Source organism: Heptranchias perlo, chromosome 25 (genome assembly GCF_035084215.1).
Source record: "Heptranchias perlo isolate sHepPer1 chromosome 25, sHepPer1.hap1, whole genome shotgun sequence".
In the NCBI taxonomy this organism is placed as follows: domain Eukaryota; kingdom Metazoa; phylum Chordata; class Chondrichthyes; order Hexanchiformes; family Hexanchidae; genus Heptranchias; species Heptranchias perlo.
Window position 1 is genome coordinate 12789016 of NC_090349.1, and position 16489 is coordinate 12805504.

At 50.5% G+C, this 16489-nt stretch overlaps 1 protein-coding gene across 2 annotated transcripts in view; it reads right to left on the reverse strand.

Annotated features, from left to right (window-relative positions):
- Positions 1-4919: 4919 nt before the first annotated feature.
- The window catches only part of LOC137342031 (RNA-binding protein Musashi homolog 1-like), a 181202-nt gene continuing 169632 nt past the window's right edge, over positions 4920-16489 (reverse strand). For both annotated transcript variants that reach the window (XM_068005639.1, XM_068005638.1), the window contains 3 exons: positions 11520-11674; positions 8369-8439; positions 4920-5422 (listed from right to left, as the gene is read on the reverse strand). In XM_068005639.1, the coding sequence (XP_067861740.1) occupies positions 8398-8439; positions 11520-11674 (197 nt within the window). In that variant the 3' untranslated portion in view covers positions 4920-5422; positions 8369-8397. The remainder of the gene's footprint in view (positions 5423-8368; positions 8440-11519; positions 11675-16489) is intronic.

Consider the following 16489-nt stretch of genomic DNA (forward strand, 5'->3'; position numbering starts at 1 on the left):
ACATCATTAGATAAATTTAAAACAGAAATAGACAGTTTCCTAGAAGTAAAGGGAATTAGGGGTTATGGGGAGCGGGCAGGAAATTGGACATGAAGCTGAGTTCGGATCGGTGAATGCCCTGTGGGTGGCGGAGAGGGCCCAGGGGCTATGTGGCCGGGTCCTGCTCCGACTTCTTGTGTTCTTTAGATTTGTGGTTGGGATCAGATCAGCCATGATCTTATTGAATGGCGGAGCAGGCTCGAGGGGCCGATTGGCCTACTCCTGCTCCAATTTCTTATGTTCTTATGTTCTTATGTTCGAGTCTCGGGCCTCCGCTACCGCTGGGCTTTATAGCCCCGCTCTGGTCTCATTTGCTGCAGCTCCTAGGCAAACATTGCTCACTTATTTTGACCTTATCATGTGCATCATCTCCCACCAGGGTCTCCACCTCACTTATTTAACTTGGAGGGAGATCCGCATTCGTCCCGATCCACAAAATCCTACTGAGCAAAGCTACAGAATATCGATTCATCTTCACCATTTAACCGATTGGTCGCTTTGACCCCGAGCAACACAGAAACCCTCGTGTTCAATGGATTATTTCTGCCTGTAAAAAGCTTCAGTCCCATCCCTAACCAGGTCGTTACCCAATTCTTTTTGAAGGGGTTAATCGATACATTAAAATAATCACGTTTGCTGCAAAGTGGCTGGCATGTTTGCTTGTGTGACAATGACTACACTTCAGTTGGCTGTGAAGCACTTTGGGATCTCCCGAGAATGTGAATGGACATCAGGGTTGTGTTTAGGGAGTTGGAGACACGCAACCTTCAAATCAGGAAGAACTCACTGGGGTTCTCATCTATCCAGCTCCCTCCCTGCTTTTGGTCTGGGTTTTCTGGGAGTTTCCACAATGCAAAGCGAATGCCAAAACTCCATTTTTTTACAAAAAAAACAGAACCCGTTTTTTCATCCCGCGTAGGTCAGGTGTGGAACTTTAGTTCAGTGCACTCTGGTCATAGGTTCAGTGACTACAGCATCTGGAGCATGGTGGGAAGGAACGGGCAATCTTGGAACCGTACAGCACAGGAGGCCACTCGGCCCATCGTGCCTGTGCTGGCTCTTTGAAAGTCCCACTCCCCTGACTGTCCAGGGCTCCCTCAGCGCCGTGCTGAAGTATCTGCTTAGATCATGTAAGCAAGTCCTGGAGTGGGATATCCAGTGACTGCACCTCTTACTGGAAGCTGTCCTTGAAACTGTGCCAATCTTTTGCCAAGAAAAATAGTTTGGAGCAGAGTGGCCCGAGGGAGGGAGGCCAGGTCACAAGAGCTCCTGCAATGATGGGGAGACCCTATTTGAAAAAATAGGGTCTCCCCATAGAGCTCTTATGGAAGCAGAGTGTCTGGACAATGGGTCTTTGGGACTTTGTCAAACTGACACACAACATCTGAAAAGAAGAGAATAAGGTGAGGAAATAATCTAGAATATATTTTATTTAAAATGATTTTCAAATGTTTCTTTTGTAATCTATGGTTATTTCAGGAATAAAACTACCCTGAACTCTGAGCAACTTTCGAGGTGTCGTGCTCGGGTTTGTTTCAGCGCCAGAGAATCAGCTGAAAACTTTTAAACAAAGATTCCTCGGAGTGGCCAGTAATTCAAGGGTTAAATATGAGGATTCACAGATTTCAAGCTACAGAGGCCAGGAGGATCCCAGGTCTGACTTGTGTTGACTTGGCTGACTGCAAAATTGGCCTCAGCACTTCCGGGAGAGGGAAGGGAAATTCAGCCAGGGTTCCCTGAACTCATGGGGTCCTGTGAACCAACAACATTCGGGCCTCTCAACACCCTCCCCCCCCACGATCCATTAAAACCCACCCTAATGCGGAAGGCTGGCTTATGCTGTTCTCCTGCACTGGGACGTTGACAGGGGGCGGGGAGGCTGAGCTCCCTGGGTTGTAACAGGTGGGCTGCCTATTGGGTCTGGCTGGCCGCCCCTGGTGGTGGGGGGGGGCCTGGGTTAACGCACCCCTGCCCGACCCTGACTGCTGTCCACTGGCCCCCAGTTGGACACTGGGTGAGGACAGGGCCCAGCTCGACCGTGAAGGCTTCCGTAGTTGGATAACCTGCTGGCACTCATAGGTGAGTGATGACCACTGGACCGAACTACTGTCCAGCAAACTGTGGAACTGTACTTTCAACAAGAGTTCTGTGGGCTGAGCCAGGCCTGCGGGAGAGGAAAGGAGGGGGAAAAAACCCACAAAAAAGCCAGCTTCTTTTACAACTCAAATTAACACCTGTTTAGGAATACATGGAGCCAGGTAACTCCACTAATGTATTGTGAATCACAATTTCAAATGACTAAATACTGTCAAGCCTGTTTGTAAAGCAAGCCTAACGATAGTGGGATATTGCTCAGGGCTGTGAGCACGGTACATTAAGCATCTTTGTGAATGTTCCAAGTGTTAGTGCAGCTCCAGGGCAGTGGGATTGGCTCAGGGAGGGGAGCAGTGAGATGGGAGGTTAGTTTGAGGAGACCACACCGGACTAAAAGAATGGGCGAGGTCAACGAAAGAAAGAGTGAGACACACATGGAAAGTTTCAAATAATTTATTAGGAATTTTAAATGAAATCTGAAAAAGGGTTACAGAGCCAGAGATGACATTTCTCAGATTGCAATAACTTACTGGCAAAAAAAAAATGGACAGAAACGTAAAAAGGATTAAAAAGCAAAACCCTCTGCCTGGCAGTACAAAGCACTGGGGAGCAAGACATTATTTACCAAACACCGCTTCATCTAGAAGAAAAAAAACAAAAACAATTTAAACAAAAAAAAAATTGCTCCCCATGATGCATTTTCACAAAATAGCGTTTATTGCTGTCACAAACAACAGTGTTTGTGTTTCCAGTAGTGTTTTTTTTAAAAATCAAGAGCAAAGCTAGCAACTCTCCACAGATCTGTCAGTCTCTCCACTGACACGAGACCAAGTGAATGCCCCTGGAATAAACTGACAGAGAATCGCAGCATTTAATGCCCTAAAAATCTTTTATTATTTTTTTAAAACAGTTTTCTGTTTTGCTATTTTCACTGTAAGCGCTAAACTGGCCTTAATCTTAAAAAAAAAATCAATTCCTGGGTCTTTCATTTTTTTTTCTCCCTCCCTCTAAAACACATTAATTAAAAAAGTATTTTACAATAATTCAATTCGACTCTTTCCGTCTGTGATTATGTCATATATTAATCGAGTCGTTAAACCTGCGGGGATGTGAGGAGAAGCCTCGACTCAGGTCAACTTCATTTCTCGGGTTTTAAAACAAAAGGTTCTCACGTTCGTCTTTCAAGTTCTTTATTCCCTCTGCTCCACCAGGACCCAAAATCGTGATCCACTCCCTGACTGTGCGGCTGGGCTGCCCCGAAACCGGCCAATGTCGCTTCATGCTGGCTGCCAGCGGGTTCTCGGGAACAGCATGGGCATTCTCCCCCCCGCCACTGGCCCCCCCTCTCTCCCCCCCCCCCCCACTGACCCCCCCCTCTCTCCCCCCACTGATCCCCCTCTCTCACCCCCCACTGACCCTCCTCTCTCTCTCCCCCCACTGACTCCACCCTCTCTCTCCCCCCACTGACCCCCCTCTCACCCCCTCTCTCTCTCCCCCCACTGACTCCACCCTCTCTCTCCCCCCACTGACCCCACCCTCTCTCTCCCCCCACTGACCCCACCCTCTCTCTCCCCCCACTGACCCCACCCTCTCTCTCCCCCCACTGACCCCACCCTCTCTCCCCCCCCACTGACCCCACCCTCTCTCCCCCCCCACTGACCCCACCCTCTCTCCCCCCCCACTGACCCCACCCTCTCCCCCCCCCTCTCTCCCCTCTACTGACCCCCCCTCTCTCCCCCCTCCACTGACCCCCCCCTCTCTCCCCCCTCCACTGACCCCCCCCCCTCTCTCCCCCCTCCACTGACCCCTACTCTTCCTGATGGCCTGGCAGAGACAATTTGGTGCGGGGGAAATACAGGCTTTAAAAAAACCGTAAATCACAGTGAAGGCCCCCCCTCCCACCCACCCTGAGTCCTACCAACCCTCCCCCGCAACCCCCCCGTGCAAGATTTCCCTTCACAGTAAACGGTGGTATGACCCGACTTGGCTCTACTGCTCACACTCAGGAAACTCCCCTTTCTTCTCATGCCTACGGCCAAGAAGGCATCAATTTCCACCTTACGTTACGCATGGTGAGTAAGGTCAGTTAAGATGCACGTTGCAACTGAATTGGAAGTGCAGGCTGTTCAAAAGAGTTTAAAACAAACAAAAACTGACTAAGCATGTACGAGCACTAAGGATACTGATAAAAACTGGGAGAGTTGACAGCTTTGTGGAAGTGACCAGCTGAGGTAAAACAGCGGTAGCTATAGCAACAACCATTCTTTCTCAAACTAGGGTCAAAAAATGGAGGCCAGGCTCGGCCTACACAACCTTTATAGATATATAGTGTATGTGTGGATTTTTTCTTTTTGTTTAGCAGCTTTGTGACCTCTTGAGGTACCGTTCATTTCTTACCAATGTCCTTCATTTAAATGAGAAGTCAGAGAAAAAAAAAATGCAATTCTACAGTAAATTAGCCCCATACGACGTCAACTACAGAATCTGCTGGGAAGTCAAAGGTCAACTACAGTATTGCTAAGTCTCAGGCTGTGTAGGGGCCTCAGGCCTACCCTTTTCTCAAAAAATACTACCGTACTCAAAAAAGAACCTTTTGTGCAGAAGGCAAATACAAATCCAGCTTGTTCTATTTACATATTTTACAGAAACGTTTTATCCAATTTCAGAAAAAAATACTTTTATGATTCATAGTGTTTTTTTTACCAAAATATACATTTTTGTCCTGCAGATGTTGTTTTTTGTTCCATGATAACTGGAATTCAGTGTTAATAGATGACATTTACAAAGAATATCAAAATAAATTGTATTTAGACAAGATTCCATTTTCTTCAGGAGTGTTTTACATTACCCTCTTTAGCTCTTACTCATTAAAAACAAGGGCTGGCAAAAAAAAATGGTCAAAAAAAATATGAAGCAGAATGTCCTCAGCCAAATGTTCTAATACAATCACAAAAACTCTCATTTTAAAAAGATGGCATCTAAGCACTTTCAAATAAGCAACAACAACAATAACAAAAAAAGACACGGCTTAAAACTGATCCATCATTAAGCTAAAAAAAAATTAAAAAAATAATAAATTAAACAAAAAAAAAAAATCAGGAAAAAAAAACAAAGAAGCGTAAACTTTAAATGTTAGTGAAGGTGTGAGATGTTTGTCTTCGGTTGATGGGGTGGGTGGTTGGAGTTGAGTTTATGGTAGTAAGTCAGTGTGTGCAGTAAAATTATTAAAAAGTCGCCTGAGCTCCACCAAAACCCATGTTTCCCCTCCTCTTGCTGACAGGCTGGGGCCCTGGAGGGAAGAGAGACACAAAGACAGTTGCCATTATCGGAATTAAAAGCTTGACCCAAACACGACCACGACAAAAAAACGCCAACTCACTCGCTGTTCTCGATGTGCAAGCAGCAGACTGCAACCTCGTGTGTTTTGTTTTCTCTGCCGATATCCAGCAGGTGCTGGGAGTACCGTCTCGAGACTCCCGCCTGTGCTACAGAGCTGTGAAGCGCTTTGGGACGTCCCGAGAGTGTGAAAGGTGCTATATAAATGCAAGTTCTTTCATTTATTTCCATCAGAGTGGCAGGGAAATCAAAACGGCAAGTATCAAAGCCACTGAGCTGGGAGTGGGGGGAAATCTGTCACCCCCCCCCCCTCCCCTCCCCGAGCTCAAGGGTTTAACAGAGAATAATATTTACAAAAACAAAGAATCCCCCCCCCCCAAAGGTCTGTGGAAGAGTCAGTGGGAGCAGAATGAAGCCCAACTACACTGAGCTAGGACAGGAAGGGCAGGGGTACGTCTGGAACTAGTGAGAGGACATCACCCGTCTCCCCCCCTCTCCCCCCACAAACTGTTGCACACATTGTCTCCACTGTGGGATACAGCAGGTGGCAGGCAGCTTGGGCACAGCGGCCCTGGGACAGATTCCAACCTCTTCAACGGTTGTAATCAGGAGCCCCGACACCTCAGGCTGTGTGTTTTCAAAGGTCCAGAATACACAGGAGGCGGTTTTCCTTCTCCGGTGTTCTCCCTCCCGAAGGTGTCTGGTCCCATTGATGTCGAGCACTCACCCAGTCGCCCCTCTCCACTCACCCAGTCGCCACTCTCCACTCACCCAGTCGCCCCTCTCCACTCACCCAGTCGCCCCTCTCCACTCACCCAGTCGCCCCTCCCCACTCACCCAGTCGCCCCTCTCCACTCACCCAGTCGCCCCTCTCCACTCACCCAGTCGCCCCTCTCCACTCACCCAGTCGCCCCTCTCCACTCACCCAGTCGCCCCTCTCCACTCACCCAGTCGCCCCTCTCCACTCACCCAGTCGCCCCTCTCCCCATGTGGACCTAGACCGTGAGCATCAGCAGGATATTCAACAATGGGGTGCACCTTAACCGAGTCAGCAGACCCTCACCCGACATTCACATCCGTGCGCTTCCCATCGGGACTGGGGGGGGGGGGGGGGGGGGATCAGGAATCACTGGGACTGGGGGGGAATCGGGAATCACCGGGACTGGGGGGGGGGGGGGGGGAGGTTCGGGAATCACCGGGACTGTGGGGGAATAGGGAATCACCGGGACTGGGGGGGGGGATCGGGAATCACCGGGACTGGGGGGGGGGATCGGGAATCACCGGGACTGGAGGGGAATCGGGAATCACCGGGACTGGGGGGGGGATCGGGAATCACCGGGACTGGAGGGGAATCGGGAATCACCGGGACTTGGGGGGGGATCGGGAATCACCGGGACTGGAGGGGAATCGGGAATCACCGGGACTGAGGGGGGGTGGTGATCGGGAATCACCGGGACTAGGGGGGATCGGGAATCACCGGGACTGGGGGGGGGACCGGGAATCACCGGGACTAGGGGGGATCGGGAATCACCGGGACTGGGGGGGGATCGGGAATCACCGGGACTGGGGGGGGATCGGGAATCACCGGGACTGGGGGGGGGAGATCGGGAATCACCGGGACTGGGGGGGGGGGGGAGATCGGGAATCACCGGGACTGGGGGGGGGAGATCGGGAATCACCGGGACTGGGGGGGGGGAGATCGGGAATCACCGGGACTGGGGGGGGGAGATCGGGAATCACCGGGACTGGGGGGGGGGGGGGGAGATCGGGAATCACCGGGACTGGGGGGGATCGGGAATCACCGGGACTAGGGGGGGATTGGGAATCACCGGGACTAGGGGGGGAGGAATCGGGAATCACCGGGACTGGGGGGGGATCGGGAATCACCGGGACTGGGGGGGGGGGGGGAAATTGGGAATCACCGGGACTGGGGGGGGATCGGGAATCACCGGGACTGGGGGGGGATCGGGAATCACCGGGACTGGGGGGGGATCGGGAATCACCGGGACTGGGGGGGGGGGAAATCGGGAATCACCGGGACTGGGTGGGGGGAAATCGGGAATCACCGGGACAGGAGGGGAATCGGGAATCACCGGGACTGGAGGGGGGATCGGGAATTACTGGGACTGAGGGGGGGGATCAGGAATCACTGGGACTGAGGGGGGGATCAGGAATCACTGGGACTGAGGGGGGGGGATCAGGAATCACTGGGACTGAGGGGGGGGATCAGGAATCACTGGGACTGAGGGGGGGGATCAGGAATCACTGAGACTGGGGGGGGGGGGATCGGGAATCACCGGGACTGGGGGGAGGGGGGAAATCGGGAATCACTGGGACCGGGGGGGGGGGGGGAAATCGGGAATCACTGGGACTGGGGGAATCTGGAATCACTGGGACTGGGCGGGGGATCGGGAATCACTGGGACGGGGGGGAGGGGGGAAATCGGGAATCACTGGGACCGGGGGGGGGGGGGAAATCGGGAATCACTGGGACTGGGGGAATCTGGAATCACTGGGACTGGGCGGGGAATCGGGAATCACCGGGACTGGGGGGGGATCGGGAATCACCGGGACTGGAGGGGGGGTCGATTCTTTTTCTCCTCCCGGCACGGAGGCCAATTGTCGAACCCCAACACGACCCTAAGATCTGTTGCCTTCGCACAGGCTGGGGATCGAGACCTGGCATCTCCCTGTTCAGTGCGACACTGCATTTCCCACAGAGACACGAGGCATCAGACTGAGTGAGGATGTACTCCAGCTGCATGCTAGGCCTCATCACATATTTGGCCTCTGGCTATTACAGAAAATTAAAATGTTAACAAAACAACAACAATAATCATCATCAGAATTCATACACGAGAGAGAGAAAAAGACTCAAGCCGCATCCATTAAGAACTTACTTCCTTTTTCAGATTTTCGGGCCTCTGCTTTAGTGGTAACCGTTTGTGAAAGCTGTCGCAATCAAAGGGCCCTGGAAGAGATAACAGGGAGGAGTTTGAGCAGAGACTCTGACAGAGCCCATTGAAACCTGCACCGTCACTGGGATTACTGAACATAATGGTACACGTCAGTGGAAGCAAACTAATGGCACTCAGCCATCCTGTCTCACACCCTTAAGCTGTTTTTACAAAATTAGCACTGCCGGGTCCCGACGGGCACTGGCAACAAGACCAAGGTAAACTTGCTGGATTCGCCAGGGCCCAGCGAAACCCAGTGTAAAAAGCAGCTTTCCTTCATCGCGTTTCCTACATTACAACAGTGACTACATTTCAAAAGGATTTGATTGGTTTTGAAGCACTTTGGGACGTCCCGCGTCTTTCTCTTATCATTGCCGACAGGTCCCACCAGAGCCTCGCCTGTAATCATCGAGCTCAGGGCGTCCCCTCCACGCACACGTCACACACCTTGGGCCAGACTTAAAGAGATGGAAAATTTGGGTGGGCCTATTTTTGTTTATTTCATTCGTTCTCGGGATGTGGGCGTCGCTGGCGAGGCCGGCATTTATTGCCCATCCCTAGTTGTCCTGAGAAGGTGGTGGTGGTGAGCCGCCTTCTTGAATCACAGTGTCGCGGTTTTAATACAACTGAGTGGCTCACTCAGTCACTCCAGACTGCAGGTAGGAGTCAACCACGCTGGAGTGGGGCTGGAGTCACATTTAGACCAGACCGGGGTTGGGTTTGGGTGGGGGGGATGCAGGGGTTTGAGGGAGTTCTCACCACCCTCCTCCTCCCCTTGCCTGAGGGGGATTGATTCCTGAAGCTACTCTGACCAGCGACTCGACTATTTTCCAGGGACAGGGTAGAATTACCCCGACTCCGGTGGAAGTGCCAGCAGGTCTGGCTGACATCCACTTCATCCCTCACTTCCCAGACTGAATCCCCGTCATTCCATACAAGGCACACTGAGGGGTTCTCTGAGCCTCTGCTGCGGTCAAGGGCCATAATCCCGAGCACAGCCTTGCCTGCGGATCACCCTCATGAACCCCCAACACTCTGCAGCTCAGTGCCTGCCGCTCCCCACGCAGTGAGCTGCCCATTTCAGTCGTCTCACTGCACTCAGTTCCCAAGTAGGAGCCAGACACTTCCTCAAGGGAACGGCAAAAACATGGGGGCTATTTTAAAAGGGCCCCTTCATACTTGCTGGGTTAAGCCGAACCTTCCGATAGCATTCCCCCTGCCCCCTTCTGGTGAGCAAGAGCAGGAGCAGCGCTGAATCCCAGCTTCACCAATGTCCCACACCCAGATCGGGGGGGGGGGGGGGGGGCAAAGGGGCTCGGCCTAGGGAGCAACGGGCCTAGTGAGGATCAAAGGGGAGACAGGCCGCAAATGGCCTGAGTCGCTGTAGAAGCATCGCCGGTGTAAACCATCACTACAGCCCTGGGCGATGCACTTTTACAGGTTCCCATTTCATTATGAACAGCTAGAGATAAAAAAAATTGAAGATAACTGGGGTATTAGTCACTCCTCCGTGCGGGTTCCATGACCCATGACCCTTGGTGGTGAGAGCGATTCTTTGCCGCTTGGTTCACCACTGCCTGCTGGGTAAATATTTGAAAACCTCCGAATCCGCAGCTTGCCGTGGAGAGTGACATCAGGGGTCAGGGGTTCTGTGTGACATCAGGGGTCAGGGGTTCTGTGTGACATCAGGGGTCAGGGGTTCTGTGTGACATCAGGGGTCAGGGGTTCTGTGTGACATCAGGGGTCAGGGGTTCTGTGTGACATCAGGGGTCAGGGGTTCTGTGTGACATCAGGGGTCAGGGGTTCTGTGTGACATCAGGGGTCAGGGGTTCTGTGTGACATCAGGGGTCAGGGGTTCTGTGTGACATCAGGGGTCAGGGGGTTCTGTGTGACATCAGGGGTCAGGGGGTTCTGTGTGACATCAGGGGTCAGGGGTTCTGTGTGACATCAGGGGTCAGGGGTTCTGTGTGACATCAGGGGTCAGGGGGTTCTGTGTGACATCAGGGGTCAGGGGTTCTGTGTGACATCAGGGGTCAGGGGTTCTGTGTGACATCAGGGGTCAGGGGTTCTGTGAGACATCAGGGGTCAGGGGTTCTGTGTGACATCAGGGGTCAGGGGTTCTGTGTGACATCAGGGGTCAGGGGTTCTGTGTGACATCAGGGGTCAGGGGTTCTGTGTGACATCAGGGGTCAGGGGTTCTGTGTGACATCAGGGGTCAGGGGTTCTGTGTGACATCAGGGGTCAGGGGTTCTGTGTGACATCAGGGGTCAGGGGTTCTGTGTGACATCAGGGGTCAGGGGTTCTGTGTGACATCAGGGGTCAGGGGTTGTGTGTGACATCAGGGGTCAGGGGTTCTGTGTGACTTCAGGGGTCAGGGGGTTCTGTGTGACATCAGGGGTCAGGGGGTTCTGTGTGACATCAGGGGTCAGGGGGTTCTGTGAGACATCAGGGGTCAGGGGGTTCTGTGTGACATCAGGGGTCAGGGGTTCTGTGTGACATCAGGGGTCAGGGGTTCTGTGTGACATCAGGGGTCAGGGGTTCTGTGTGACATCAGGGGTCAGGGGTTCTGTGTGACATCAGGGGTCAGGGGTTCTGTGTGACATCAGGGGTCAGGGGTTCTGTGTGACATCAGGGGTCAGGGGTCCTGTGTGACATCAGGGGTCAGGGGTTCTGTGAGACATCAGGGGTCAGGGGTTCTGTGTGACATCAGGGGTCAGGGGTTCTGTGTGACATCAGGGGTCAGGGGTTCTGTGAGACATCAGGGGTCAGGGGTTCTGTGTGACATCAGGGGTCAGTGGTTCTGTGAGACATCAGGGGTCAGGGGTTCTGTGAGACATCAGGGGTCAGGGGTTCTGTGTGACATCAGGGGTCAGGGGTTCTGTGTGACATCAGGGGTCAGGGGTTCTGTGTGACATCAGGGGTCAGGGGTTCTGTGTGACATCAGGGGTCAGGGTGTTCTGTGTGACATCAGGGGTCAGGGTGTTCTGTGTGACATCAGGGGTCAGGGTGTTCTGTGTGACATCAGGGGTCAGGGGTTGTGTGTGACATCAGGGGTCAGGGGTTGGGTGGTTCCGATGAGTTGGACAACACTTACCCCCAGACTGTGGCCGAATCCAGTGCTCGGGGCAGGGCTGGCCGCACTGATGTAACTGCTGACCCCGGAGTCCTGGTTAGCCGCCCCGTACAGGTCTGCCATGGGGCCTGGGCTGGTGGTGCCGAGGAATCCTCCGGTGCGGGTTGGGGTAGAACCTGCCAAAAACGCACAATACATCAGCGGATTTACCAGCACAGCTCCTATACACTGACCATCATTGACTGACCCTGTACACTGACCATCATTTACTGACCCTGTACACTGACCATCATTTACTGACCCTGTACACTGACCATCATTTACTGACCCTGTATACTGACCATCATTTACTGACTGATCCTGTACACTGACCATCATTTACTGACACTGTACACTGACCATCATTTACTGACCCTGTACACTGACCATCATTTACTGACCCTGTACACTGACCATCATTTACTGACTGACCGTGTACACTGACCATCATTTACTGACCCTGTATACTGACCATCATTTACTGACTGACCGTGTACACTGACCATCATTTACTGACTGACCCTGTACACTGACCATCATTTACTGACTGACCCTGTACACTGACCATCATTTACTGACTGACCCTGTACACTGACCATCATTTACTGACCGTGTACACTGACCATCATTTACTGACCGTGTACACCGACCATCATTTACTGACTGACCCTGTACACTGACCATCATTTACTGACCCTGTACACTGACCATCATTTACTGACTGACCCTGTACACTGACCATCATTTACTGACCGTGTACACTGACCATCATTTACTGACCGTGTACACTGACCATCATTTACTGACTGACCCTGTACACTGACCATCATTTACTGACCGTGTACACTGACCATCATTTAGCGACTGACCCTGTACACTGACCATCATTTACTGACCGTGCACACTGACCATCATTTACTGACAGTGTACACTGACCATCATTCACTGACTGACCCTGTACACTGATCATCATTTACTGACCGTGTACACTGACCATCATTTACTGACTGACCCTGTACACTGACCATCATTTACTGACCCTGTACACTGACCATCCTTTACTGACCCTGTACACTGACCATCCTTTACTGACCCTGTACACTGACCATCCTTTACTGACCGTGTACACTGACCATCATTTACTGACCCTGTACGCTGACCATCATTTACTGACCCTGTACTGACCATCATTTACTGACCCTGAAAACTGACCATCCTTTACTGACCGTGTACACTGACCATCATTTACTGACCCTATACACTGACCATCATTTACTGAATGATCCTGTACACTGACCATCATTTACTGACCCTGTACACTGACCATCATTTACTGACTGACTGTGTACACTGACCATCATTTACTGACCCTGTACACTGACCATCATTTACTGACCCTGTACACTGACCATCATTTACTGACCCTGTACACTGACCATCATTTACTGACCCTGCACACTGACCATCCTTTACTGACCCTGTACACTGACCATCATTTACTGACCCTGTACACTGACCATCATTTACTGACCCTGTACACTGACCATCATTTACTGACTGACCGTGTACACTGACCATCATTTACTGACTGACCCTGTACACTGACCATCATTTACTGACTGACCCTGTACACTGACCATCATTTACTGACCGTGTACACTGACCATCATTAACTGACTGACCCTGTACACTGACCATCATTTACTGACCGTGTACACTAACCATCATTTACTGACTGACCCTGTACACTGACCATCATTTACTGACCGTGTACACTGACCATCATTTACTGACTGACCCTGTACACTGACCATCATTTACTGACCGTGTACACTGACCATCATTTACTGACCCTGTACACTGACCATCATTTACTGACTGACCGTGTACACTGACCATCATTTACTGACTGACCCTGTACACTGACCATCATTTACTGACTGACCCTGTACACTGACCATCATTTACTGACCGTGTACACTGACCATCATTTACTGACTGACCCTGTACACTGACCATCATTTACTGACCGTGTACACTGACCATCATTTACTGACCGTGTACACTAACCATCATTTACTGACTGACCCTGTACACTGACCATCATTTACTGACCCTGTACTGACCATCATTTACTGACCCTGTACACTGACCATCCTTTACTGACCCTGTACACTGACCATCCTTTACTGACCCTGTACACTGACCATCCTTTACTGACCGTGTACACTGACCATCATTTACTGACTGATCCTGTACACTGACCATCATTTACTGACTGATCCTGTACACTGACCATCATTTACTGACCCTGTACACTGACCATCATTTACTGACTGACCGTGTACATTGACCATCATTTACTGATCCTGTACACTGACCATCATTTACTGACCCTGTACACTGAACATCATTTATTGACTGACCCTGTACACTGACCATCATTTACTGACTGACCGTGTACACTGACCATCATTTACTGATCCTGTACACTGACCATCATTTACTGACTGACCGTGTACACTGACCATCATTTACTGATCCTGTACACTGATGTTCATTTACTGACTGACCGTGTACACTGACCATCATTTACTGACCCTGTACACTGACTATCATTTACTGACCCTGTACACTGACCATCATTTACTGACTGACCCTGTACACTGACCATCCTTTACTGACCGTGTACACTGACCATCATTTACTGACTGATCCTGTACACTGACCATCATTTACTGACTGATCCTGTACACTGACCATCATTTACTGACTGACCGTGTACACTGAACATCATTTATTGACTGACCCTGTACACTGACCATCATTTACTGACTGATCCTGTACACTGACCATCATTTACTGATCCTGTACAGTGACCATCATTTACTGACTGATCCTGTACACTGACCATCATTTACTGATCCTGTACACTGACCATCATTTACTGACTGACCGTGTACACTGACCATCATTTACTGATCCTGTACACTGACCATCATTTACTGACTGACTGTGTACACTGACCATCATTTACTGACCCTGTACACTGACCATCATTTACTGACTGACCGTGTACACTGACCATCATTTACTGACTGACCCTGTACACTGACCATCATTTACTGACCCTGTACACTGACCATCATTTCCTGACTGACCCTGTACACTGACGATCATTTACTGACCCTGTACACTGACCATCATTTACTGACTGACCGTGTACACTGACCATCATTTACTGACCCTGTACACTGACCATCATTTACTGACTGACTGTGTACACTGACCATCATTTACTGACCCTGTACACTGACCATCATTTACTGACCCTGCACACTGACCATCCTTTACTGACCCTGTACACTGACCATCCTTTACTGACCCTGTACACTGACCATGCTTTACTGACCGTGTACACTGACCATCATTTACTGACCCTGTACACTGACCATCATTTACTGACTGATCCTGTACACTGACCATCATTTACTGACCCTGTACACTGACCATCATTTACTGACTGACCCTGTACACTGACCATCATTTACTGACTGACCCTGTACACTGACCATCCTTTACTGACCGTGTACACTGACCATCATTTACTGACCCTGTACACTGACCATCATTTACTGACCCTGTACACTGACCATCATTTACTGACTGACCGTGTGCACTGACCATCATTTACTGACCCTGTAGACTGACCATCATTTACTGACTGACCGTGTACACTGACCATCATTGACTGACTGACCCTGTACACTGACCATCATTTACTGACCCTGTACACTGACCATCATTTACTGACCCTGTACACTGACCATCATTTACTGACTGACCGTGTACACTGAACATCATTTATTGACTGACCCTGTACACTGACCATCATTTACTGACCCTGTACACTGACCATCATTTCCTGACTGACCCTGTACACTGACCATCATTTACTGACTGACCGTGTACACTGACCATAATTTACTGACCCTGTACACTGACCATCATTTACTGACCCTGTACACTGACCATCATTTACTGACTGACCGTGTACACTGACCATCATTTACTGACTGACCCTGTACACTGACCATCATTTACTGACTGACCCTGTACACTGACCATCATTTACTGACTGACCCTGTACACTGACCATCATTTACTGACCGTGTACACTGACCATCATTTACTGACTGACCCTGTACACTGACCATCATTTACTGACCGTGTACACTGACCATCATTTACTGACTGACCCTGTACACTGACCATCATTTACTGACTGACCCTGTACACTGACCATCATTTACTGACCGTGTACACTGACCATCATTTACTGACTGACCCTGTACACTGACCATCAGTAACTGACCGTGTACACTGACCATCATTTACTGACCGTGTACACTAACCATCATTTACTGACTGACCCTGTACACTGACCATCATTTACTGACCGTGTACACTGACCATCATTTACTGACTGACCCTGTACACTGACCATCATTTACTGACCCTGTACTGACCATCCTTTACTGACCCTGTACACTGACCATCCTTTACTGACCCTGTACACTGACCATCCTTTACTGACCGTGTACACTGACCATCATTTACTGACTGATCCTGTACACTGACCATCATTTACTGACTGATCCTGTACACTGACCATCATTTACTGACCCTGTACACTGACCATCATTTACTGACTGACCGTGTACATTGACCATCATTTACTGATCCTGTACACTGACCATCATTTACTGACTGACTGTGTACACTGAACATCATTTATTGACTGACCCTGTACACTGACCATCATTTACTGACTGACCGTGTACACTGACCATCATTTACCGATCCTGTACACTGACCATCATTTACTGACTGACCGTGTACACTGACCATCATTTACTGATCCTGTACACTGATGTTCATTTACTGACTGA